General features: G+C 45.5%; 1 protein-coding gene across 1 annotated transcript; it reads left to right on the forward strand.

Annotated features, from left to right (window-relative positions):
• The first annotated feature begins 2 nt into the window (after positions 1-2).
• Positions 3-26,672, forward strand: slf1 (SMC5-SMC6 complex localization factor 1). The gene is made up of 18 exons (XM_029259390.1): positions 3-48; positions 951-1,062; positions 1,894-1,972; positions 2,177-2,402; positions 2,729-2,873; positions 3,156-3,311; positions 3,447-3,512; positions 3,888-4,034; positions 4,323-4,489; positions 4,847-4,981; positions 5,174-5,315; positions 6,278-6,425; positions 6,768-6,913; positions 8,481-8,605; positions 10,641-10,723; positions 14,561-14,653; positions 16,000-16,182; positions 25,113-26,672. The coding sequence occupies exons 2-18, from the start codon at positions 952-954 to the stop codon at positions 25,706-25,708; spliced, it is 2,748 nt and encodes a 915-aa protein (XP_029115223.1). The 5' UTR covers positions 3-48; position 951; the 3' UTR covers positions 25,709-26,672.
• Positions 26,673-27,711: the final 1,039 nt, after the last annotated feature.

Here is a 27,711-nt window from a genome sequence, read left to right on the forward strand (position 1 = left end):
GCTGCTGGAACGAGACGGGATCTGTAGTGTGGCAGTGCCCGTGTCAAGGTAGAAATGCCTCAGCGTTTACCCACATTTTAAATAAAAGTGCTCTAGTATGACGATGCTGAAACTGGGACTTTTCACAATGGATCGTGAAACTTTCTTAGATGTTCTTGTTTACTATTGACTGACTGTCGCCTGTCGGACGTGGTGTCAAGCCAGCTAATTATAAACAAGCACTAGCTAGCAACCTAGCTAGCCTAGTCGTCTTTTTTGTTGTAAACAACATGAGTAAAAAAATAGTAGTTATTATTTTTTTTGTTATTATCTGAGGTGACGTATTATATTTGAAAAATGATCCGTCAAATGTCTCTGGCGTGCAGCTTCACTGTTTGTGTGTGTTATGGAAACGGTTTTGAAGTGAAGTCGCGGTTGTGAAAGTAGGAAGTAGTCGGGGTGGCTCGTGTCGTGGGTGTGACGTGTCGAGCTGTGAGGAGCTGTGAGGGCTCAGCTGTCACTGTCACTGTCACTTGCGCTGCTGCAGAGTGTGTCCTGAGTTCAGCAAGGTTACACTTGTTGTGCGACTCAGTGCTCACATGTGGCCTTTCCCTCATACCTGCTGAACATTATCATCTTCATCATCATCATCATTATTATCTGACACTGACAGTGTCATATATAATCAACTAATAAAACATTATGTAGTGTCACGTTATCAATGAAACAATGGTTTCCCCAATTATACGGCAGGGTACTCTTACTCTGTCCCTTCGGTGTAAGTACCTTGATCAAGGGTATTTGAGCAGGAGCAGGACTTGAATCTGCAAATTCCTGAAAAACAGCTGTTAACAGTACAGAAACTGCAAGCTGTCAAAGTTTCCACGAGCGTGTCATGACCAAGACACAACCGCAGCGCATGTCTAAGGATGAAGATGTATCAGCTGTTGACGTTTAATGTTCTGCCACAGGATGGTGGACTCCAAATATGTCTTCCAGATCACAGGGATCAAAAACATGCAGTTAAAACTAAAACTGCTCCATGGAATTCGCAGGCTGGATGGTAAATATATCGGTGGCTCTGTGAGTATTCCTCTCAACTGATTTTATGCTCATTTTTGTCAGACCCTTTTCAGGCAGCATTGTGTTCCATGTAAAATAGTTCATGTATTTATGCGTGTGCCCCCAGCCTTGATAAGATAAGGTCTGGATCGACATTGGGCCATGCAGTACAAATCTTGCCATTCAGCTTATTAAACAGAACTCATTTTGTTCCTCCACTGTAAATTCCTCATATGCGGTGAAGTTTATTTTAGTTGTAAGGTTCTGATTTAGACCAACTTAATTAAAGCTAAGTTTAATTTGAATCTGTTGGAAAGTGTGGATTGCAACTGTCATCAACTTTATTCTGAAGAATAGCTGTCGGAGATGAGTTTTGAAAAATGACCTAATTGGTTCTGATGCTTTAGTGTATTTTTGCCTCTTTAATTTTATCCCTGCCCTCAATTGCCTCTTTTTATAGACAGTACACCCTCTTACTTCAGATTAAAATCCCTTCAGAACTATAAAATCCACTAAAGTTCTTAACCTTTCTCCCCTTTTCATAATGTTAGAGGTTACTAACTTGAGAGAGACATATTGCATGAAAGCTTTATTACATTAATAATGTTGTTATTTTTTGCTTAGCCAGTGCTTTCATCCAGAGTCAATCACAGTTTATTCATTCATACACCTGGTGATTTGTCCCTGGGGAATTTTGGGCTCAGTATCATGTGGAAAGGTACAGCATTTATGTCCCGTCTGGGACTTGAAGCAGTAACCTTCAGAAACCACTGGACTACCTGTAGCTGAGGAAACAGTTTTTTACCATTTGGTGTGGAAGTAACTTATTGTTGAAATGGGTAAATATTGCAGATCTACAGAGATGGGACCACACACATGATTGTCACTTGTGCACTGGCCAGTGAGAAGTTTTTGGCAGCTTGTGCCAGCGGTGAGTTGTCCTTAACTATAACACGCAGTCTGTCCCTCTGAACTATTCCACCTAATTTCTTGATATTTGTAAACAGTAATTTTGGGCATTTAGAGTTATCTGAAAAGTTCAAAAATACATGACAGCACTGCTCTATGCCATTCCAGTGGAAAGACTTTTTTGCCATTCTCACTCTCAGGACTCCCTGTCTGTATTGTCTTTCAGGAAAATGGATCGTGACTCCACAGTATGTGATGGACAGCCTGAAGAATGGAGCATGGCTGCCTGAAGAACCCTATGAGGTGGACTTCATTGGCCAGACTCTTGGGGCTGCCAATCCCATCCGGATGTGGAGGACGAAGGTGGCCAGTGGCAGTGTCTCTGGTGCATTCCAGGGCTGGAGAGTTGTCCTTCAGATTGATGACCTCAGTAGGAGCAACATATTCAAGCGGTCAGATACTAAGCTCATGTACAATACTTGAAAACTTTGACTACACTTGCTGGAAACTTTTTTCCCCACACGGCATTCTGTTAACAGAGTTGATCAGGAAATGATCCGACATCTCCCCGGTTCTTCCACAGCCACTCTTAGATATGTGGCACACTTGTGGATTGCTTGCTTTCACTCTTCTGTTCAGTTAGTCTCATGCAAGTGTTTTCCAGGTTGTCCATGTGTACTCAAACTTTTGACTGGTGCTCTAAGATCCTGAGCTCCTGTGTGAATGCTTTTCTTATCGCCACTTTCCTGCAGTAAAATCTTGATGTGCTTTTTTATAGAATCCTGATGGCAGGAAAGGCCAGCGTATATACATCACTGTCTGACTGTGATGTGACGCATGTGTTCACCAACCACACGGCCAAGGATGTGCAATACAGTGCCCTGCACTACTCTGTGGATCACATCGCTCAACATTTATTTGGGGTAAAGAAGGGGGTAAAATCCATTCCATTTAAACAGTGCTTGATGCCTGATACTTCTTGATCTAATGTATTTTTTCCTTGATTTTCTTATTTTTTTAATGCAGTGTCTATATTGTTCATGTTTTCAGTGTCCAATAAAGTCCAATAATAATGTCCATCTCTTCTGTTATTATTTGTATGCTTATTAGAACCCAGGATGCACACTCATGCAGATGTTGTGCTGGCAGCATCTTCCAACATGGTACAAGAGCTAGTCTTTCAAATTCTTTTTACTCTGTTGCAGAGTCCGTGGTCTGAGATTTCAGAGGTGCTGAAGGGTTTTTCAGAAAGCATCCAGCAAGAGAGCTCGCCAATGGACACTTCCCCTGAGTTAGAGGACAATACTCTGCTATTCTCCCAGCTAGAAAATCAGCTGCTGAAATACGTCTCAAAACTTGCGGTGAGGGCGGCGTCCTTTTTTTCTTTGCATTATACCATCAGCGTTGTGCTACAAGTTGGTGATCAGATAATTATGCTCAAGTTTCCTGTTACCGTCCTCATGATAAGAAGTAATTGTATGAATGGGCTTTTACAGCTTCTGAAAAAGAGACTTGTTTCCATGGATTACCTCAGTTACACGACTGCTGATCAACTGACAGAGGTACAGTGGTGCTGAGCCTGTTAATTCCTGAATACTGTATATGCAACTAAAGCATGAGTAGGTGATCGCTTTCTAGGCAGTTCTTTTTATTTTTTTCTGACTTAAAACTTTGGTCTAATTGGGCTGTCCACATTCTATGGGCTGTAATATATTAGGGCCATCTGTTTTAAACAAGCCCATCATAAGGTTGGAACATCATGATTGGCAGACCCATTAAGTCTAGTCTCTACTGTCCTTCAGGCAGTTTCCCAGGTGGATTTTCTGAGATTGCATTTGTGAGTGGTGGTACACTTAGAAAGCTGTAGGCCTCACACCTGAGCGGATGGGCAACAGGAAGTAACAATGTTGCCTCATCCTTCTGCTCTCTCCTCACAGAGCACCGTGGTGGACTTCACCAACGTGCAGAGCCTCATCGAATGTGGCCTTTTGGTTGAGGCTCTGGAGGAGATCCAGGGAATGCTGCATCCTGGAGTGCTGCCTTCAGCACAGTACATATGCACCCTCATGGAGCGTGTTATGCATGTAAGAGGGGTGTGATGACACACTTCACAGCTGTGGAAAGAAATAAGAGTTTTCTACATTTGCACATGTTAGAATTCATTATTTTTGTACTTACTCTTCTGTAGATGTTTGGCATCGCTGACTGGACTTTTTAAGGACATTTTGATTTCTATTTGTAAAACTGTCAGGGAACTGACAAAATTACTAGAAATTACATGAAGTTAATCTGATTGATTTTTGACAATCTTTAGCATGCTTGACTTAACTAAATGCAAACACCTTCTAAGCATGTTCATTTTCCTTTCCCAGGGTGAAGTGAAGCCATATTCTTACAGCACATTTATTACAGTTTTACACTGCATCCTAAGGAACAATCCTTCGAGGGGGTCCCCAACTGTCGTGAAGTATTTCCTGCAGATTCTACAGTGCCCCCAGTGTAAGGGAGGGACCTGGTCTCTCTTGCAGACATCAGTCAGGTAAAGGTATCTTCTGTATGTCCAGATGCAGTCCATCTCTTACCCCTGATACTCTGGAGTCTTCTGTTAGCTGCATCCTGTCACTTATGTCAACTAAAAGCCACACACTGTAACAAGATGGGTAATACAGTGACAAGGGATAATCATGACATTGTATGTACAAGTTAAGATAAAAGAGAAAACATCTTGGAATATAAAACAAATTTTAAAAAAAACATATGAAACATTGTGACGAAGTAGCTAACTGCTGGATGTGGTGTGAAGTGTTGTATGTCAAGCTCTACCTCAAGTTCCACGCCCATTGATAATATGATCCATCCTGTGCTCTCCACTCCCCTCCTCTGTGTGGTTCCACAGGTGGTGCATGTCCACTGAGCCTTGCTGTCACTCACTCCCCGGCCCACCCTCCCCAGAGCTGTCCCGCTTCCACGTGGACCTTCAGACCTTCCTGCTCACGCTCTTCCAGCATGAGCTGTGTGCCTGCAGCAGAGGGTAAGGCCCAAGCTCTCAAATGTAAATGTAAACAAGTTATACATTTTTTTGAGCCTCTAAGTGTACTTTCCATTCCTGACTCTTGGTTTAGTTTAGTAAGCCTATATTTGTGTTACATGTGCTACCAAAAAACATACCACAGCAATAAGCAGGAGTGGCGTGGTATAAAGGTACGCCCTTTGATACTCTCAGACAGCCAGGAGGGTCCCGGTCATCTGTTCTAATGCATACTTTCTGGAGCATTTGGGAGAAGACCACCCTGAACAGCAAGACTGTGCTGCAGTTGGCAGAGCTGCTGATCCAGGCTTCCTGCTGGGCACTGCCATCCTCTGAGGTGGGCATTCTTATCTCTTTCCACTGCCTGCTGAACAGGGCTTGAGTCTGAATGAATGAAGATGGTAGTGGTGTCCTTTTGGTGTCCATTTACTGCTAAAACATTGCAATTCATGTGAACAAAAAGAGGTTATATGAAAATCAGAATGGTTCAGGTCAAATGTCTTGTGGCTTGGCAGATACTGGTGGGATATTTGCCTGTGCTGGCTGCTATGCCTCAAAGACAGAGCTTATGCTTCGTCCCCTTTGCTAGTGTGCCCACATCTCCATCCCCCATGGCTTTACATTCATTCACTTAACTGATGCTTTTCTCTAAAGCTGCTTACATTGTGAAGATACCTATCATAATTTACTCATTTATACAGCTGGGCAATTTTTTACCTTGCTCAAGAGTACTATAGCAGGTGGGATTTGCCTCTGTGATCTCTGAGTCCCAAGGCAACAGCTCTCACTACTATGCTACCTGCTGGCCCTTCAGCAGTTTCTCTCACTTGGTTCTAAACACATGTTCTCTGTGCTTATGATTACGGATTCGTATTTGATCCAAATGCAGTACTAGTCAAAAGTGTGAGTACACCTGCTGAAAAGTAGATTTTTTCCATTTGCCATTTGGTTAACACAGACAACAAATTAACCAAGATGTGTTTCCAGCTCTTTTGCAGCAGGTCCCAGATATACAGCACACGTGTGTGTTGCTTTTCTTTCACTCTTCTGTCCAGTTCATCCCCATATGAGTATTGGCTGGGTTACCTAAGTGTACTCACACTTTTAATAGGTACTGTACGTAAACAAATTTTCCACGCCTGAAATGTTGACTGGAAATAACAGACAAAAGCACTTTTGTTGTCGTATCTGATATTGATTACTGTTACTGCTGATGTGGTAATTATGACCTCGCTGTCACATGAACTTCGGCTTTGGCTTTAATTAAGTGTTTCTCACTGAGACGCTCTTTGCATTCAGGACTGGAAGCAGAGGCTGGTGTGTACTTTGCATGAGACCTTGGCGGTGGTGGTGGAGTACTGGTGCCAGGAGCACAGCAAGCTTAACAAGAACCTGGTGGAGAAGGGGATGGAAGACCTGGCTGAGCACATTTCCATATTGTGCCAAGGTGTGTGACAAGCACATGTTGGGACAACCACAAGGGGTGTTGGATGGACAGTCTGGCAAGGGTCTTATTTTATTGTATTTGTATTGTTTCCTTGTATTGTCAGTATATGGTGCTTTGAATAAGTTGCGTGTTACCACTGGGGCCACATATGTCGCTCTGCGTGTGAGCCTCTGCTGAGTGATTAGAATGTCAGACTTAGAAGCTGTGCAGACATATTAAAGAGTGAGATAGGCAAAAGAGACATAAAATACCTTTTAACTCCCTCAGCACAGTTTCCTCAAATCAGCAGCAGCAAAATGTTTGCTCGATGGAGTTGAGTTGTACTCTTTGTTTTTTTTGTAGATCGGCCTCCTGAGTTCTTCCAGGAGTTTATTCCCAGCATGCCATCCATGAAGCTGAGGATGCTCACTGCTGACTCCATCTACAGGAATTTTTGCAGGAGAAACGGCATCATTATAGGAACAGAGCCGCTAACCTTGAAAAAAATAGTAAGCTACTGGATGTCTGTTGAAAAGTTTACAGGGTCAGATTGTTGTAAGAGAGGAGCACACATGCTAAAATGTTTCAGTAAACATCCAGCTCTCCCCGTTTTTATTACAGACATTTCTGTCATGTTTGCACATTAATGTTCGGCACAGCTGAGGAATGAGTATCTTGGGTATGGTGAAGTTGTGTTGACCTAATGGTGCACCACTCACTCTCTGTACCACATTACGTTGCAGTACACACCTGCGCTGTCCAGGTGTATTTATAATTAAATGACCTTCCAGCTGGGAGCTGGCTTGGCTTGAACCACCAGGGAAGGTGGAGGGATTGAACCGGGGACACGGGTTTACGGCGTGAGGGAGCGAGATGGGGGGGTACGGACATGAGTCTGGCAGGACTGAGCCAGGTGTTTACGTGCAGCTGTCGTGGCCCCTGGGGGCCCCTGCAGGTGTCATCCCCGGGCCAGCCGGAGCTGTGCTGTCAGAGGGGGGACATCAAACGCCGGGGAGGCCATCTTCATGAAAGGCACCCTGATACATTGTGCCAACTGCAAGCTGCTTGTTATGCTTCCCAGGCTTGCTCCTGCCCGTCTCCGACCTGCCGTTGGTGTGCAGTGAGTGGAGGTTTCCCCCGAGCTCCCGTCAGCCTCTACAAACAAATTAGGCCGCTTGGACAGCGGATTTTAATCCCCTGTGTCTCCTGCAGCTGCAGCATTTCCCCTGAACTCTAATTCTCCCTTTTAAATAAAAGATCATATTAAGGTGTAACTCTGGAACGGCCACAGGGAAACATGACTTGGTGAATATTTGGGCACATTTTGATGCAGTAAACACAAAATAAATAACTGATTATCACTACTCTGAAGGGTGTGTGTGTAGGACTGAAGGTACAACTAATCAGGAAAAAGAAACAATCTTAAAAAAAGTTTTAAATGAAGCAGATATAGTCTGATTTTTTACATGGCAGCAGTGATATAGTATACCTTTTGGAGCTTAATGCAACAGATAAGAAAAATAGCAAAAAATATACCAAATACCAAAAATAAAGTTAGTCTTAGGTAGGTTTAGTTTCAAGTTAAATGTTATTTCAGTAACCATGTAGATTAATACATAAACATTATGGTAGCTGTGCTGAAATCGGCTTTTTACATTTACATCTGTATCAGCCAGCTGTAGCTTTTTTCTCTATGTTTGCTCTGTGGCTACTGCTGCCCTCAGCATCTGGCCACATGAGCAATATAATCAAACAAGAACTTTCAAGTGAGAACAGGTTCTTTTTCACACCAAATAAGATAAAACTTATATGAAATACATTAATCTTTGGCATTGGTTTGGGATATGGCGCACACTGCCGTTGAGATGTATGCTGTAGAACTCATGGAAATGACTGCAGTCGGCTTTGCAGGTTGCTCCAGAGCGGGAGTTGATGGAAAGGCCGTCAGGTCTAATCCGTGGTGATGCGTGTTTATGGGAGATCTACTTACCTGTGGTGGGTGTCCGGGACAGGGCAGGCCAGACGCTTCACACTGCTGTTGTGTAGCGTCTGCTAACAAGGTCTGTCTCCTGCCAGGTGTCCTCCTACCTCCCAGCCCTGGGGAGGATTGGCGGGCGTGACTCACAAACTGCGAGGACAGGCCCCTGGCCGGGAGGCGAAGCGGGAGCTGCCAGCTGTGCCGGCCTCGTGGTCAGATCAGGGTGAGTGGCGGCAGCCTGCGGGAACGGCCGCCTCGCCACCATCGGCATGTCACTCCTGATCAGTACAATTGATGGACTGACACAGACGAGCGTGCAGGTTAAAGGCCCGCAGCTGTGGCTACCTGGGCAGGAGAGCTGAGCCGGCCCCTCCTCCCCTCCTCCACCCAGCTGCCTCTGTCCTGAGATGCCTGAGATGATGCTGCGCTCTGGAGTTCAGAAAGTTCATTCATCTCCTGTTATTATACTGACAAACTTGTCAAAGTTAATTTTCTAGTGTGTTACAGATACTCGGTGCTTGATTGTGGAGAGGTGAAAATAGTCTTCCATTGGCAGCAAGACTAAGAATATCTAAACCTGAGGATAAGTTTCTGTTTGTTTCTGCTGGGGTGATTAGCATTAGTTTTTTCAGCTCTGATTTGAGCCAATTTTAACATAAAGGTATATCACAGGAAGTTTGTACACAGGTTTCAGCAATGCTACGTCTTAACAATTGAAATGGTTCTATTTTTTTTTAATTTTGTTGCTTTGACCAGGCAGGGACAGAAAATGAGGAGAAGCAGATGTGTGTGTTGATTGTCGAACCAGTTGCGTGCCACGAGTTAATGGGATGGGGTGGGATGGTGTGAGACACTATAGTGGGGCGAGTGGCATGGGGCACTTCCATGGCTGTGAGAGAGGAGCAGGGATCGACAGCAGGACTGGATGTACCTGGAGTGTGCAGAGAGGCAGCGCCGTGCAGTGCAGCGGGTGGTGAAGTTCCCTCGCCGGCCCCTGCTCACACATCATTCTGCCGATACCCCCCCCTTCGCTCTTGAGCAGCAACCGTATGCCGAGCTGTTTGTTCCCGCTGCGCTGCTGGGATATTCCACTCGGGATCGGAACAACCCAATTACCAGGAAACAAGCAGCGTTTTTGTAAGCGAGGCTTCCCTCCTCGCTGTCGTCTTCTCGTCAGACGTCCTAAAGGCTGCTCTACTCACGCCGACTGGCGTCCTGACAGCGCACAGCTATTAGCACACAGGGACTTTGAAGTGGTTTCATGCACTTATTTACTTTTATTAATCTGCCTTTTCTCTGCCATTTATGTGTGTGTGCTTGTGTGTGTGTTTTGCCGCTGCTGAAGAGCGAGTAAATAATGTTCCTTTTTAAGCATATTCCTGATAGATCTAACATTTCAGCAGTCAGCCCTGGTATTTACAGCTGTGAGCTACAGTAAGTGTGTAATACAGTCAAGCTGAAATATGGTGCGCTGTCTTTTGTAGTGCAAGGACACATAAATTAGAGGCCTGTGTTCATTAACACAGTTGTAATTGTACTACATATTTTACACACTTGATGTGAGATGTCTGCTCTTCCTGTCTGGAATACCACAGTTTATAGGGATGTTACTATGCTCACCCACTGATTGTCCTGGATGGGGTGCGGTGGTCCAGAGCCTGTCCTGGAATCACTGGGCACAAGGGGCGGGACAACCTGGAAGGCACACTAGTCCATCACAGGCGAGCCTCATACACCTGAACTGCATATTGTCAGGCTGTGAGAGGAAACCCGTGCGGATACGGGGAGAACATGCAAACACCAGAGAGATTGGATGATTGGATTCAAACTTTGCCCTCCAACAGCCCACTCTGTAAGAAAGCAGCACTACCTGTTGTGCCACCGTGACACCCAGATGTTACTGTAGTTCTGAATGAAACTATTCAGGCAGAAATTGACCTCTGTTGTTCCAAAAGGTGCATTTTTGTTGTAAGAACAGTACTACTGAAGTTGTCTCGGAAGTGACACTGACTTAATCCTCCATAAGCTCATTTTTTAAAAGCCTCCACTATTAGACATTGAAGCAAGCATGGAGATGGTAAAGATGTCTCCTTGAGGGCAGAGTAGTTCTACAAAGGCAATTCCATTGATCATCTTCCCCAGGCATCGCATGCTGTATCCCCTGAACTCATCAACACACCAGCATAGTTGATCTGTCAGTGGGCTGGTTGTTTGCTTCTTTGATGCCAAAGTTGACCCCAGTATCTGCTGCTTCCCAGAGGGACTAAGGGAACTGTAGGATCTGCTGCACCCAGCCAGAGTAAGAACTTCCTCAAAGGGCTACACAGAGTCAACATGGCAGGTAAGGTAACTTCCATCTAATATGCCTGTCATATAGCCGTCTGTATCTGTGAACAACCTGTTTATTCATACTTTATGTATTTTCTGCATGATCTTGAGGATTAAAGTGTGTACCCTATTCAGAAATGTAATTTGTAAGATGTGCAGATGTTTAATATGCAGCAGGTTCTATTCTACCATGAAGTGTCAGTCCTTGATTTTGACATGTTTGTATGATTCGTGGTATCTGCTGCAGCACGTGGCTTGAATTTGATGTCATATCTCATATAAATTCAAAAACATTATTGCTCAGTGTGTTTCTTGTACAGTCTCCTTTGAAAAGGAGACACAAAAATAAAAAGAAAGGAATAAAAGCAGCAAACATATAATCGTCAGATCCACAATTTAGCAACGTTAAATGCAGCAGTTAGATTCTGTGGAAAAGTGAGTGGCGAGTAAGTGGAAGTTCCAGCAATTAGGAGCGTGGCACTCTGCGTGAACCCACTGAAGTGTCAGCACTCATACACCCCACTCCACCTGATCAGAAACGCCGTCGCTGGTGGGGGGACAGAGGAAGGCATCCGGCTTCAGGGAGACTCAAGGCACTTCGCATGTGTTGTTTTCCACTACGTGCTCCTTCTGCTAATGTGAATATGGTTAATTTTTAATGCAGCGCCCCTCCCTTTCCCATCCACAGTATGCTTCCCGTTCCTTCTGTTCTCCTGGCTCTGTGGCAGCAGGGTGGCGACTTGTTCTCTTCTCGCATCAGAAAGAAAGGAGTGAATGAGGCAAGGAGTGCTAAGAGGAGTGGGTGTCTTTGGCGTCTGCCAGGGGACAGGTCTGTTAGGTGATGAGGAGGTCGCGCTGCTCATGGAGCTTACTGATGCAGAAACCATGGCTGCAGGTTAGCTCCATGAGCTCTGGAAACCTGGAGAGCCTGTTTGATAGCATCTGAACTCAAATTCCTGGACACGTGGATTTCTTTAAGTGTGTGTCCTCAGGGGTGAGGGGAAGGTCCAAAATTGAGATGAATTTGACACTATGAGGTGACAGTCCACATTTAAGAGTTTCAGGTGCTGATGGATCATCCAAAGGAAAAGCAGAATATTTGATATTTACCTTTTATAACAAAGCGCAGACAGTGGGAGAATGGTGGGGCCTCCAGCTGGCCTTAGGTAACACCTATCCACACAGAGAGAAACTAAGGAAATTATTCAGCGCTTCAAATATTCAGTAATACACAGTATTTAGTAAAAGTGGTATAGAAGGTGAAAATCTTCAGGATTATACCTTGTCAGGAACATAGTGGCCATGCAGTAGGTGGCACAAGTAAGCTCAGTAAAAGCGAGAATAATACGAATGTTTATATGGCATGAATCCCTCTGACATCTACTTATCTAATGTCTACTAATGGTAAGTGTAAAAGCATATGGAAGTCTTTAAAATTATGTGAGAAAGTCTAACCACAGGTAGTTTCGTTGTCAGGTATAAAATAATAGTGAATTGGATCTTTGGTTGTCAGCTAGGAATTGTTTGATGAAAATAGGAGAAAAATATAGAATTTTTTATAGCTCTTAAGTCTTTCTACAATATGGTAGATGTAGACTTAATTCCATGCTTTGAAATGCCTTTTCAGTACTCTAAAGCAACATTAAACAACTTTTTTTTATTCTACGTTTTGTGTATCATAGCAAGAGCAGTCGTAGTAATTGTTACATTTCTCTTCTTTGACAAATTCTATCAGATATAATTTCTCTGTTATTTCCTTTAATTGCATCTTGCATATAGTCATGTTTTTTATTCATTGATGACATGGAGAAATAAACAACAAAACATGAATGAAATCTTAGATTTACTGCAGAAACTAGGCAGTTTCATTCATAAGCACATGGCATGTAGCTGATCATTATTTATGCTTTTCTCAACAAAAATCAATATAGATATTAATCACCAGCACTGATAAAGCATTAGTTTGGAAAAAGATCAGATGTTCAGACAAACTAAAACATGTTTAGATAGCAATGACATCCTTTCTTTGACAGGTGTTTGGATAAACTTGTCTGATGACATGAGCTGGGCAACTAAGCAAAACGTGTGTTTGTGTGTGTGTACAAAGACACACATATAACTGAAATGTCAGCTTTTACTAATTTTATAGAAAAGGCTGGCCAAATGTGCCTGTAAATGCTGAGCAAGCAATTACCCTTGTAATGGAAGTGTTGTGTTCAAATTGCAGCCATTAAAGTGATTTAACATAGTGTAGATTGGGACTGGCATTTGCGAGAATGTGTACACACCAGGAGTTTTGCAAGAGGTGTTTAATCATTCTATTTAAAGTCTATTTTTGGGCAATGTGCTGTGACTCATTGTTAAAACAATTCATTAAGACACATTTTTGTTTTTCCCCTTAATTATTATAAAGGATAAATAAGCATACCTTTACAGTATTTTATCTACTTTTTAACTTGAGCATTTTATACACTTCTATCAGTTGCTAGCTCCTTGTGAATTTTTGGTGCGCCTATCGTTTTCCATGTGTTATTTATAAAAGGATAATAATGAACAACGTGGAGCCCTTTAGGAGACTGTCCTGTTTCAAATCAGCAAGCTCGCTTTTGTCAATAATTCCATCAAATGTCCCAAAATGTGCTATGTTCATATTTCACACATTGGTCAGCACAGTATTTTGTGGCTGACTTTTTGGGGGTGGCATTCATTTTGGGAAAAAGTCACATAAAGATCATGGATGCCTGGGAGCACAGCGCTGACTGGAGAAATATGCCTGAGTTTGGGGAGAGGAAAATGTGCGGGAGCCCGTGGTCAAAACCCAGCCTGCTGTGAACCTGAAGCGCTGCAAGGTTGCTAAGGTTGTTTAGGTTGCTAAGGGGCGCTGATGGCGCTGAAGACGTTCCAGAACATATCTGCTTGTCCTCCTCGCTGACATGCGCATTTCAGACCCTGTTTCCCCAGATGCTGCCCTCGATACAGATGGAGTCATTCAGCCAGCACCTTTGCAGTGCCTGTTCCAGGGTTTTTCTTTCTTTCCTTTTTCTTTTCTTTTCTTTTCTTTTCCACAAAGACTCCTCTGAAAGTCATTAAATCTTGATGTAAAATGGATACCATGTCTGTTCTGCTTTACACTCTCTCGCTTTTCTTAGAATGGGTTTTGCTTGGGTGATGCCAAACCGTGCAGGCAGCAGACGGACTTCCTGTAGAGAGGTGGTAAACCTTTCCCGTGTAGCACAGGCAAGGGCGGTAGACTCACGCTTGGCCTGTGACGTCCCTTAGAAGTTCAGCCATACATGAAATAGACATGCGTAGCTTTAATTTATTTCTACGTTTAATATTGCGACCGAAAAGGAGTCGTCGGCAGAACAAAAAGAGTGTGTCAATAAAGCCCTTTTGGAGTCTTTTTGTCGCTGGGCATTGTAGTTTGCTGATTAAATATCACATGGCACATTCGTAATGCCCAGTGGAGCTTTTGAACACTCGGTGTGTGAAAAATCCTGTTGGAACCATTGTGCATGGGCTGTGTAGCATAACTTGTAGACCTGGAACAATACCGGACAGGAAGGCGCCTCTTCACACTCGCTGGTAAGTGACGGGCTCTAATGTAAGTGGAAATTCACACGGTCGGAAGGAGGAAGAAAATTGAGTGCACTTTTTTAACCCTCTCCCATCTCTTCGTTGAACCTCAGGCTCGAGGACCGGTCTTTTTTTTTTTTTTTTTTAATGCATTTCGGGGCAGCGTTTTTGTTGCTTCATTGTGTTTTTGTGATTGCGAGCGACACGAGCAGGTCACAATGGCCAATGCGCACCCTCATTTTAGGCAACATTTTCTTCTGTGTTTCTGCAAAAGGGGAGACGCTCATCCACAGAGTGTGTAAGAGGAACCAGGTGGAGACTCTCCTGCATATCCTTTCACTTCCCGGGACAGACGTCAACGTTAAAGGTAGGTCTTGGCTCGCGCTTGCTTTTGTGCTCTCCATTTGTGCTTTTATGTCAGTTTTCTGAGAAGCAATGGACTTGGGAGGGATAAACATGCGTCATCAACGTACCCTTAAAATAAAGAGCAAAGGGTGTGTCTAGAAGGAGCAGGGAGGGTTTGGGGATGGATTTTAACCATCGACCAAGTAAAGAGACACACCATATTTCACAGCTATAAAATGTATTGTTACACCTTGGTTTTTGCTTGTATATTTTTACCATGCAACGTGTGTTGCTTTTTTCAATGATTTGTTCCCAGTTTTAGTGCAAAGTGGTAGTAACCCTGGGAGAGGGCTGCGAATGAGATGTGAGGTGAGGTGAGGTGAAGTGAAGTGAGGTGAAGTGGCGAGAGATGAGGAAGCCTGAGAAACACATTAGACAGACAGGGGAGAGGGAAAGGCTTCAAGTGCTTCATGCCTGCCTGATGAACAATCCCTGCTTGGGAGCGAGGCCTTGCGTCCTCTGGAATGAAATTCAGACATGTTGAAAGGAAGAAGAAATAGATCATTCCCAGACATGGTTATTCTTTTAATTGTGCTTTAAACGCAGATGGTACCACAGGAATTTGCCTTTTCTCTGTCTGGAACAGGGAGTTCTAGTTAAGGACACTTTCTGCAGTAAATGTACAGTGTAATGCTGCGTATATGTAGCTGCTGAAAAAATGTTTATTATATATGTACACCAATAGTCAGAGAAGAAGAGAGGATGCACTGTTCATCATATACTCCCTAGTAGCCAGAATAATCCCACATTTTTTCTGTTGTGGGAGCAAATTTTCTTTTTCACAGTTCGGGGCTAATTTCATCACATGTATATTTTTCAAGTTTAGTATTTGAGAAATAAGAAATAGCTGATACACCACTAATGCATGATTTATTAACCCCTGATTAATTGTATTTATCATATTTTAAAAAAATTCTATTTAATATTTTTATAAATAAATGTAACAAATAATAAATAATATAAAATAATAAATACATATTTTATTTATTCAAAAGTTTTACTACTAAAGGTATGATGTTAGATTTAAATTTATCTTAAAATCGTGCTATAGAGGTGACGCCACTAAGATTTACCTCTGGCATCGCTGTGGTAGAATTTTTGAATCACTGTATCACTGTAGTGCTACTGTTGCACAACTTTAAATCTTTCGGAATGAAACTTTATGTTTTGCCTGTCATTGATCACTGAAAGTTCTGCACTCTTAAGTGTAACTATTACCTTGCTGTCTGTCTGTCTTTATGTCATCGTAACTTGCTGTGTGTATGTGTTTGCATGTGTGTGTCTGTGTGCGCGTATACATATTCTTAGACCACGCAGGCTGGACGCCTCTCCATGAAGCCTGTAACCACGGCAGCTCCGAGTGCGTACAGGCCCTCCTGCAGCATTGCCCCACTCTCAACCTGGACATTCAGGTGGGCGGAGTGAGCCCCCTGCATGACGCACTCCTTAATGGCCACATTCACATTGCCAAGATGCTGCTGCAGTATGCAGGTAAGCCCTGCTCAACACACACACAGGCACAGACCAGGCAATGTGAAGGCATCTACAGGTGTATGAATACCGGTGGGTAAGGGGCATAAATGAGCACTAGCCAAAGTTATTAACATCCATATTTTCATAGTTTCTTAGAGAACAGTAAGTACATCAAGAGTGCATCTAGAATTAACCACAGAGGTGTGTTTATGAAATGTAACATGTTTAACGGGTTTCATTTTGGACTGGTTTGCTGGTGTTGTAAAGCAGTGTTTAGCATTCACACACATGCATCCATCAATCCAAGTTCTTTGAATACTTATATTTTTGAAGGAAAGCCTCCAGGTAAGAGAGCCTCTGAAATCTCAGTTTCATGTCGTATGTGTTTGGTGCCCTTCATGTGCTGAGAAATACACATCCACATTCTGCAGGGGTTGCTTATGTCTACATACTACATGTATACCTATGGACTTGAGACTCGTATATACGTATGTACTGAACTCAGTCACGATTAATACTTCCATATGTGACTCACCTCGGTTCGCTGTGGATTCTCTGCAGCTTCAAAGGTACGGAGCTCCCCAGAGCTTGGTGTGGGAAGCACAGCGCAGTGCTGGAAAGCCTTCCTTCCAGGGCTGAGAACGGAGCAGCCACAACTAGGAGAGCCTGCTTTGTCGGGAGATTACATCCCGTAACAAGCAGATCCTGAGTGCTATTTACTTTGTAGTCCTCACAAAGCCTGTTAGAGTGAGATAAAATGAAAATGAATAAATATTAAACTTGGCAAGGCTGCTTCAGGACAGGTAACTGTTTCCCGACTCGGGTTTCTGCTTCTCTGCCATCTTGGTTTTGCTGCTTCGCCGCGCACTTGTGTTCCCTCAAAATGTCTGTCCAAACGTATAATCCGTTCTCACATTAGTTGTCTGTTAATGTCTTTTTGAAGAGATTAAAAGAGTCAGGTTCTGCCACTTGTGAAATTCATACGCGGGTTTGTGGGAAATCTGTCAAAACAAGAGTGTCTTGCGCGCCTTTGTGTTTACTTGCCACATGCGATCACCGATCGGGAGCTTTGAAGTGAGCGTGATGTGTGTCAAAACAGAAAAGATCAGTTATGGGGAAGGAGCGACCGAGAAGCTGTGAGGACTCAGGCGCGTTTGCCCGTGCTTTGGTTAGCCCTCTCTGCCTTGACTAATAATAGTTAATTTGATTCCATTTCCCATTAACACATGTACATATTCACATATTCTGTTCTAAAAAAAAACTAAATTAGACTGGGATTGTTTGGCCCCGGTGAGGAATAGGTTTGCAGCAACTGGAGAGGGGAGCACATTAAACGGGTCAGCACAAGATGCGGTTTGTAAAATTAGAAATGGGCTCTGTCTAAGAACCAGACAAGAGCCGAGCCGTTGTCTAGGACACTTCGGTGCTGGCCGAGATCCCAATGATAAATGTACAATAAAGGCGTCCATTCGGTTTGATACATCTGTTTTTACCCTCAGTTCGAAGGAACTGGCGCAGTGGCGCGCTGCCAAGCCCCATCTGCCTTTCCTTATATCTTCCTGGTTATGGGAAGAGACCCACAGCACGCCACAAGCCTTGGAAGTTTTTTGTCATGGACCTGAAAATATATGAGCAATTGAATGGCCATTCAGTTCAAAAATGTAGGACCTGAACTCTTGTACAGGTGAAGAAACTGTTAGATGTACAACGTTGGTCAGTGTTATCAGTGCAGGGTTTTTTTGTTAAGACCGGTTGCAGTTTGATGTGATTTGTGGGCTAGGAGAAGTAGTTACTTAAAATAGCTTCTAATTAATTCAGAGTCGTTTTTTTTTTTGGACTACAGTGAGAACTGTTTTAAAAAAAACAAAAAACAAACAAAATCCTGCAAGAAACTTTGCACGTCTACATTGTGATTAGTATGTAGGACATTTTGTAGCAATTTGTTATGCTCCATGTGTAACGTTTGGTCACATTTGTCAGCAGATTTCCAACACAGTTTGCCTTTAATCTCCCGGTAGGGCTCTGCGTGTCCAGGTGCTGTCCGCCGTTGTCCGAGATTCCAGTACCGTAGAATAACAAGAGTGTCTTAAGTTCAAGTGTCCTGCCTGTGAAATAGCAATGAGTGTGTGGAGGTGCTGTGATGGCGCTGCAAAGCAACCGTGGCGGGGCAGAGGTCAGGGCCCAAGTTTCTATCAGCACGCTCTAGGCTACCAAGAGTTGCATCCCACTCCTCTTTTGTGTCGAAAAACTCCGCAGGTCCACGAGAGCATTTCATTTTGCAGAAGAGCCAGACCGTTCCTGACTGGAATCGGAAAAATACCTTTTGGCCAAGCGTCAACGCCACTGAAAGGTCGAGGGATACGAAGGAGAAGTTAGAAAACCTTCAAGCTGCACTAAGCTGAACCTTGGTGTTTAGTACAGATATAGCGAATCTGCCACATTTATGTTATTTCTTGAACGAGTCTTGTTCCATTCTGCATTCGGAAATTAATTTTCCCAGTTTTCCCACCATTTTCCGTTTGATTATTTCAACTTATGGCTACATTAAACCTTTGCAAAATCAGTAATGACACATGCAGACTGACACATCATCTTCTCTGCTGTTCATTTGCATCAGTTGCACTCTGCTTTCATCAGCATTTGCTTTATTTCCAAATCCTTTTAAATCCGTCAAATTAATGCTAAAAGACATTAATTCCAGTATCTTTAGCGTCAGTCATCTGCCAGAGTGGTGGTGATTGACACAGGAAATTGTGTTGACGCATTTTACAAAGTTGTATCTTTACACTGTAATACTGTGGACGTTGGCACTAAAGTGCTCGTTTTACTCGACATTGATCCCTAACTGAATGCATGTAGAGGAAATGCGGAAATGATAACCTGTTGAGAACAAGATGTCCATGCAGTGACCAGCCGCTACTTTGTTTTGTACTCCTTGACCTTTTCAGGAGGAAATGTGGTATAAATTCCAGTGGATAATGAGACTGTCTCATGATGAGACATGCAGAGAGGGGGTGGGTCCATTCTGGGCCCATCTCCTGAGGCCTACTCGTCTTTGGGCGCTACCCAAGCGGGAAGTGTCACCGTGATTGATGGCTTTGATTTCCTCGCTCTCATTCCGTGCTGATACAGCAGTCCCCACTTTGTGTGAGCATCTTGGATGCACCCAGATGCCTGTGCAAAGAGCAGCTTTGTGCTCCTTAATGCTACAGCATTTTCCTGACTGGAAAAGCATGTTCAGAGGTGTCTTTCAAAGCCTGAGGTAGTCACAGCCTTGAGGTGACCACCACAGTGGGCACTTCTAGTCCTTTGTTCCCACATGCTGGCACACCTGGTAGTAACAGTGTGGGTGCTTTCTCTCGAAGGTGCTGCGAGTGTATTGCTGGCCCCTGCCAGCTGCTGAGAGTCCCTGCTTTCCACCAGCAAACTTTGGGAATTCAAGGTTTCTTGCGCTATTGTGTTGAGAGAGCGCGTCGTTGGACGAATAACATTCCAAGGGCGAAATGCGGTCCGCAGCGCTGTTTGAGTTGCTCGGTGCTCTAGGTTGCCGTATGTTCTGAGACTGCCTTGGGGTGCATCAATACCACTGGCCTTGCGGTGTGCAGTGTAGATGGCAAGAACATTTCATTTCTGCACAAATAACATTAGGCCAAGGAATGTTAATCTAAGTTTTTTTTTTTTTTTTTTTTTTTTAAATAAAGCAGTAGTCTGGATTTTTTTTCAGAAGCCATGTAAGGCATTGAATATAAATGGGAAATGCTGCCTCAAGGTTGCAGCGTCCAAGTCCTTTTCCTGCAAGGAACGGACCAAGAGAATAGGCAAATAATGAGCAGGCTTAAAAGCCTGGCGTAATTGCGCCCCTCTCCATCTATTTAGCTGTGAACCTGCCTAAGAGAAAGGGATGATTCGTCTGTAAAGGATGTGTGAGTCTTGCACAACTCAGAGAAAAAAATGGCACCCAATGCATGTTGGACACCTTAGTGGTAGAATGAAATAAGGAAAAACATCTCCTAATAGCAGCGAGAGTGAAGAAGCTAAACCTTGTGCAGGAACTGCAGTTCGTGTCATGTGGAGAACAGTTGCTACTCTGTTAAAAAGCATAACTGGTTATTCAGCGTAGAACAGTACAGCTGATATTCACCGTGTTTACACCGGTGTTTCTTGCCACGAAACCATGGTCCTACAGTATGTGCAGCAAACAAAGAGTAGACAACGGCGCACTATTGTGTGTGTTGTACTCTGTTCACTTTCACGTTCTTGCAGCCTTATGCTTGTTGTCTGCTTAGTATTTTTATATTAGAGTATAAAAATAATTATCATTTGGCCAAATGGTGTTCAGGAGAGAAATTACAGCATTCTTGCACATTAACAGATTCTTCAATTAAATTCCACCTTGAACACATAAAGGTGAGAGTTGTAGACTAGAAGCGCAATCCCAGCATGCAACATGTGTTTGCATTAAGGCAGAGGTTTGTTTTTCCAGTTCATATAAACACAGCCACACAACATTTGTAAGCAGAAAGACAGGAAGTGTCCCTCCACTTTTGTAAACATGCAGACAGAAGTGTCTAATTACAAGGTTAAGCTCTATAGTGAAAAAATGTTAGCATCCACCTAAAAACCACATCTTATATACAGAGAGAAACATGTTTGAACATAGTTGATGAAATATACTGCAGTTTTCCTTACTAATGGTGCATCAGGCAAGGTGGTAGGATAATGGGGTAACTGCAGTGAAATGTGAAACAAAATGTGCGTATGCATGAAGGATGCCAGATATGTATAGATATGCAGGATTTACAGTATATGTGTGTGTGTGTGTGTGTGTGTGTGTGTGTGTGTGTGTGTGTGTTTGTAGCATATATATCCTGCATTCTCTATCCACAGGGCAGCATGTCCTTGAGTGCTTTCTGTTGCACCTGGCCTGGGTGTTATTGCAAGCGGAGACTGTATGCCGTCTGTCCGTCTGTCTGTGTCTTTGTCTTGCCAGGGGATTAGCCCAAGCACAGGAACGTGGTCTCTGCGTGGTAATCTCTCCATAATCTGCCTGCTTGCTATAGAAGCACACGAGGAGTTTGTGTTGTGCTTTGCTAGCTGTCCCCGATCTCCTGGTACAGTGAATTCTCCAATCTGTTCTCTTCTTATCGTGCAAACGCTGCTTTATTCTATTATCTCATAGTTCTGGGAGCTACCCAGCACATAAAATGTTTCACTCCTGGCCTTTTTTTTCCCCCCCCTGTTTATGTAATTCTGTCATCCAGATTTTAAAAAAAAAAAAAAAAATGCCATCAAGTGTTAACTGTAGGACTCACACTGGAGCTGTAGGAGGGCATGGCTGGCTGAGCTGTGGCTTCTACCCAGGGCGAGATGGAGCCAGGCCTGCTCTCTGCTGCTTTCTCTCTCTCTCTCTCTCTCTCTCCCCTTCTCCCGCCGTCTTTTGTTTTTCGCCACTCCTGCAGCTCCATTCGCAGTCTTCGCCTGCCCTCTAAAGGCCAAGGGGCTGCGTGTGAGCGCAGTGTGTCCGCTCTGCCTTCCTGCCCGCCCAGCATCATTACCGCAGCTCGCCTTTAATCCCCCAGGTGTTCTATTTATCTACGAGGCAGTGTATCTGACACATCGCGCCAATACCTGGACTTACTTCAATCGCTCTCAGTGATGCAGGAGCCAATATAATATCAGGCTTCGGCCGCACAGAAAGGGAAACGGCAAAGCACTGACAGATGTGCGTTTCATGGGCCATTTTTAAAGAATAGGCAGCGGCTGGTTCCATTGTCCAGGGGGAGGGCCATCTACCCGGAGCTTGCATTGATCAAGGTCTGGTGGGCGAGCATGCGGGCCCCCCGGCACAGCCCCCCTCGCAGCCCCGCGAGCTCTGCGCCCCCATCTCCGGCTTTGTCACATTCCAGGTTTCGGCCTGTCAGACAGCTTGACACCGCGGCGGTAGGGACTGCGTCAAGCGCACGTCGCCGACTTGCTCGGAGCCGATGGGTTTGATTCGCCGACGCAGCCTTCTTTTGCGTGGGGGGCTGGGGCTGCGGCTGGGGGTGCGGGTAGGGGGCAGGGTAAAGGGAAACTTTGCCCATCACGTCCCATGTGGAATTTATGCCTTCCTTCCTGTATTTCAACAAGTCCCCTGTGAACAGTTCACTCACGGTGCAGTGAGACGGGGGACTGGCACTCCAGCGCTCGGTGCTTCCGCTCTCTCCTCACCTTCCGTAGACGCTCCTCGCTGCGCCTCTTATACCATCATATACTCATTTCTTTGCGCGCATTTGATTACTAATAATGGGATTTCAAGTGCACATCACGACACTTATCACCAGTAACTGTAATGTCTTCATGGAGAACAGATGCATGTTTGCAAGGGAGAAAAAGGTAACATTCACTTTGGAATTTGCATTTTATACAAGTGAAATGTGGGACAGAGCAGGTGGTTACAAACGATGTTTATATTTAGAGTGTTGCCACCTGCTGGTGGTGCTTCTCATTGCTCTTTGGCACCGCTGCCGTACCGTAGTGCACCGACAGCGAGGGTTCAGCCACAAATGAGGTTTTTTGCTGGCCGCACACAGGTGCCGCACTCTGTTTACCGGTCCTTTCGCTGTCAGTACCGCGTCAGCAGTTTGTGCTCCACTAGCCCCCCATTGCTTACGTGTCCTTAGTGACCGAACTGTTTGCCACTCGTCGAGTCCGTAGACACGTTGGCCCAGACGGACCGACTGTTTGGCGACCGTTCTCCTCCGCATCCTCGCCGCTGACCGCGCCGTGCCAACACACACATCTTGTTCATGTGCACAGCTATTGACTGATGCGCACTTTATCTGGGGCGCTTTCAGCTATTCCCTGAAGTTGCTGAAAGCAGGAAGTCTCTGCTTTGCTACACATGCGTAATGTGCACTAACAGCATCCAGCAGCCTTCCCTGGGTTTCATTAACGCCAAGCGGAGGAGCTGTGCAAGAAGGCCGTGGGAGCAAGCGCTTATTTTTCTTTTAAACCTCTCCGTCGTCCTGAAGTGTAGGACGCCGTTCAAAATGCTTTAAGGGCAAAATGAGGCAAGAAAGACAAACGCTGTCCTCATCACGATTTTTCACAAAGTTTGATAACTTGTGAAGGACAGCTAATGGGCGCCTTCATTGAGCGCCTTCATTCAGGTCAGATACCAGTCATCAGAAAGGGACCATTAACGAGATGCAGAACATGGCCTTTCAGAAATATTGTATGAAAACTGACACAAGTGAAAACCTGTTTATTTCATCATGTAGAAATACATAATATGAGGTTGAATTCAGAGGGAAAAGTGCTTTTCTTGCACAATGCAGATGTTTTTTTTTTTTTTTGGCATCTTTTATAAAATGCCTGAAAAGAAGTGAATTGTACAGCAAGCTGCTCCTTTGTCACCCCTGAAGCCGACCTCGATCTTTCTCTTGCTCTATGTACCACCAAGGTAACATTAGTAAAGGAAATGTTGTCTCTGGTGCCTTTGTCTCTATCAGTATAAAACAGCGTGTGTTTGTTTGTGTGTGTGTTGCGAACTTTGCGGCTCTGCAGCGCTGCACATAGAGGAGCTGTGACCCTTGAGCTGCTCCTCAGTTTGCTCTCAAGCAGGTCGGTCCTTGTTGAAAAGCTGGCGTACTTGGAAGGACACATTATTCTTCACGCTGTTTTTTTCCGCCATCGCCGTCGCCATCTCTGTGTCCCGGTGCAAAGCGCCGCGCTTCGCATAAAACAGCCCTTTTACCGCAAAAGGCGGAAGGCGGCCTTTTACCGCTGCTGGGGTGTCCGGCCATTGTAAGCGTAGTAAAAGTAGACGCATGGCGCTGACGCATCCCGCCCGGAGCCGTCTGACAGGTGGCCGGAGAACTCGGGCACACTCCGCAGCCACCAGTTCCGCTTCGCCTCTAAAGTGATCGGTGTGCGTTTCAATTGGAGTGTGTGAAAGCTGACTAAATGCCTTCAGTTAACATATCTCATTACAGCCACATACTGTACGTCACATTGCAGTGACTTTAAAAGGTGGAAAGAGGAAACTATTCTATTATATACACATCGTTGCTGCTATTGCTGCTGATGTTACATTTGTGCTTTGGGCAGGGCAGTGCTGGAGTTTGCATGTTCTCCCTATGTGTAGGTTTCCTCACACAGTGCAGCGGTGTCTTTCAGGTGAATTGGACGCTCTACATCGCCCTTAGTTTGTGCATTTCTCGGTGAATGAGTGTGTGTGTGTGTGTGTATGTGTGTATGTGTGTGTGTGAGATTGCCCCGTAATATACTGGCATCCTGTTCAGGGTGTACCACGCCTCACACCGTGTACTTGTGGGATAGATTCACAGTGACCCCCCACTGGATGTGTTTGTGCTGCCCTAAATCACACACACTGAGTCGCACGGTTTACACAAGTTTAAAGTGTGGCAGGAGTTGAGGAGACAAGGTTGTGGTGTCAACGCAGGTGAGCTGCGAGTTGAGTTGCAGCCCAAAGGTGGACTGAGGAAGCAGCTGTTCCTACTGGTGTGTGTGTGTCCTGCTGGAACTGTCCTCTCGGTGACCCCTCAAGATTTTCCTGCTGCCTTATTGACCGATTGACTCGTGTTAATTGGAGGCGAGTTTTCTTCCTGCGTGTGATGATGTTAAGTGCTGCACTGACAGAGAGTTGCGCTGCTGCTTATGAGTCATTTCCTCAAGTTCATTTTTTTCTTCTGACACATTGCCGGATATTTACATGGTGTGTCATAAAGCTCATTGTAAAGGCTTGACGGTAGAGCAGGTAACGAAGAGCGTAATAACAGAAAGAGCAGTAGTAAAGGTACAAAGGAGTGTGTGTGAGCACTGGTGTGAAGTGGCTGTTCAACTAGGCAGCAGCAGCAGCGCGCACGCCGCGTGTAAGAGGATGAGGATCAGCGCGTGTGAACGGATGCGAGTAAAGGGATGACGGTGGTGCTCACCTCCACCAGGTTCTCCTCTGCTGCGACAGCGGAACACCAGTGGCAGGACCCCGCTGGAAGTGGTCTCATCCCCGTCACTGCGGGAGGAGCTGTGGATCTGGGCGCGGGAAGGCGATTCGGCGCAGGGGAAGGCGAGCGGCGCGCACATCCGGGACCCGCCCTTCCTGGAGGCTGCCGCTTGCCTGCTCAGGTGCCTCTTGCTGAGCTACGCGCTGGTGCGGGATGTGCCCTCCTACGAAGCGATGGCCACGCCTCCGGACCCGACCCCGCGCCTGGCCCGTGCGGTCGCCGCACACACGTCCCGGCGGGTGACGGCCGACTGGGGCGACCCGCTGCTAGTGCGCCTGGCCGAGGATGTGGAGACGCTGCTGGGTGTGGGGTCGTGTCTGCGGGCTACGCGGGCCGCTCTGCGGTGCTGCCAGGGGCCGCACGCACGTCTGCTGCTGCTCCAGCTGGAGGAACTGGAGGCCGACGGGGCCGCCCTGCTCGCCGGTTCGCACGCCGGGATCGGTCATTCGCGGCAGAGTCCCCCCGGACACCCCGAGCCCGGCGGCCAGCGGCACCCCCGGCGAGACGACTCCATGTCCTCATACAGTGCGTCCTGAGCCGAATTTCTCCCCTCTCTAATGGTGTCGCTAAATGGACGTCTCCTGCACCGGTGCCTTCTGGGTGCAGAGCGGAGGAGTTGCCCACAACCCCCGAGCTGCTAAAAAAATGAAGTGAGATAAAAAGAGTTCTTCCCTCCAAATGAAACGTACCCTTCGGATAAGTTTTCAAACGGGAACAGATGGTGTTTTTGAATTTTGGAGCGAACCTGCAGACAAGGTGAATTAACACTAAATATAGTTAAAAATGTATCCTGGCAGGGCATTGAAACACCTTCTTCTGTGTGAACAATATGCAGTTTTGAGGATCACTCACTCTAAAGTCCATTTGTACAGACTCAGATACCCAACTTGTGAGGTTAAAAAGCACAGACCGTTGTAAGTAAGTGAAAGCTGTGACAACACGCATGTCGCGTGCACTGTATATCGTTAAGTTCTTTACCATTTTAGCAGGAGGAAGTGAGGAATCGTAAATACGCTGTAGCACTTGGGTAGAGGAATCCTTTGGTTCAGGAGCCTTTGCTTATTCATGGAAGCAATTGTCAGGAGGGACAGCAGACTTCAGCGCAGAGCCTCAACATATACTCTTGTTGCTGCTATGGTTTGCAGCCCGTTGTAACAGCATTTTACTGCAGAACTGATGAAAAGTGCTGCTGAGCAGTCGTAGATTGAATATGGTTTTGTTTCATTATAGTGTAAAATATAGTAGAGCAACATATTAAAATGCATGGGTTTTAGAACAACTTGTACGATAACGTATATGTTTCTCCTTACACATTTGGTTTTTAAAAGAAGTTTGTTGTGTATCTTGTAGCCTGAGCACAGCACTGCTGCAACTGTCAGCTACTGACTCGGGTACGGAGGGTACATTCCTCTCGACAGTTTTATTAATGCCATCAGGAAACGATGGAACAAGGTGCAAACCTAATGTATTCTAACTGGAAATCAAATTGTATAGACATGACCTTTCTTGTAATTGAAATAAAGGGTTTTGCAATATCCAGGTCTGCTGTTTTCATTGCGTTTCATTGCTGGATGCAGGTCTGTCTGTGGGCCCGGGGAGGGGCAGTACATGGAAACGGGGCAGTGGGAGCTGCACTTCATTGCACCTTCACTGCGGAAAGGTTTGGCGAGAAACATCCCCGTGTGTTTAATGAAAGTCCTTCAGTCGCCAAGCGAGGAAGGAGGAGACCCGCTTGGAGGTCAGCTCAAGCACAACTCCCAGAAAGTTCACAGAAACGCTTGCAGACCCTTACCGCTCGACCTTGGCGCGCTCGCGAGCGGCAGCCGCGGTCGTCCGTTCGGTGCGACTGCGCTGCGGTTGGCCCTGCCATGTGCGCTCCGCCATTGTCAGTGGACAGAGATGGAGGAGCTCTCATCTGGATGCCATGTGGGGTTAATGAGGTGCACCCTGCCCACCCCCCACCTCTGGCAGCTCCCAGGACATCATTCTAGATTTGGGGCAACGTACCGACAGCTCTGAAGGATGACTGGTTTCCTGAGAGCACCTTTTTTGACTTCGACGGAGGCAAGGAGCTGATGGCGAGGGATGGGGTAGATTAGAGCCCCAGTATGAGTGTAGCCTGAACCTGTCAGAGAAAGAGAGATGGGCGATACAAAGACCTGACTAATAACCATGTGATCTTGACCTCTTTTTGTAGAGGGGAACCCCTTTAAAGCAAGCTTGTCTTCTAAGTGAGCAAATGTGCTCTCATTTGTACGGACGCTCAAAGAGCCATGAATAAGTGCCCGGCTCGGACTCCCAGAGCTGTGACTCCCAGACAAATAAATGAGGCAGCGGCGAAGAAGGAGGTTGCCGGGGTCTCCCTGGTGGCCCCGAAGGACTCCGAACCCTGCCTCACCTCCATCTACGTGCGCTGTGGCATCTTTGTCAAAGGCACGGGGAGCTGGCAGTAAGCCGGAGGCCAGGTCCGCAAAGTGGTACAGCGTGGTCACTGATCGATGCCTGGAGTCTAGGGGTCCTCCTAAGGGTGTAACTCCTC

The sequence above is a fragment of the Scleropages formosus genome, chromosome 17 (assembly GCF_900964775.1).
Source record: "Scleropages formosus chromosome 17, fSclFor1.1, whole genome shotgun sequence".
Taxonomy (NCBI): domain Eukaryota; kingdom Metazoa; phylum Chordata; class Actinopteri; order Osteoglossiformes; family Osteoglossidae; genus Scleropages; species Scleropages formosus.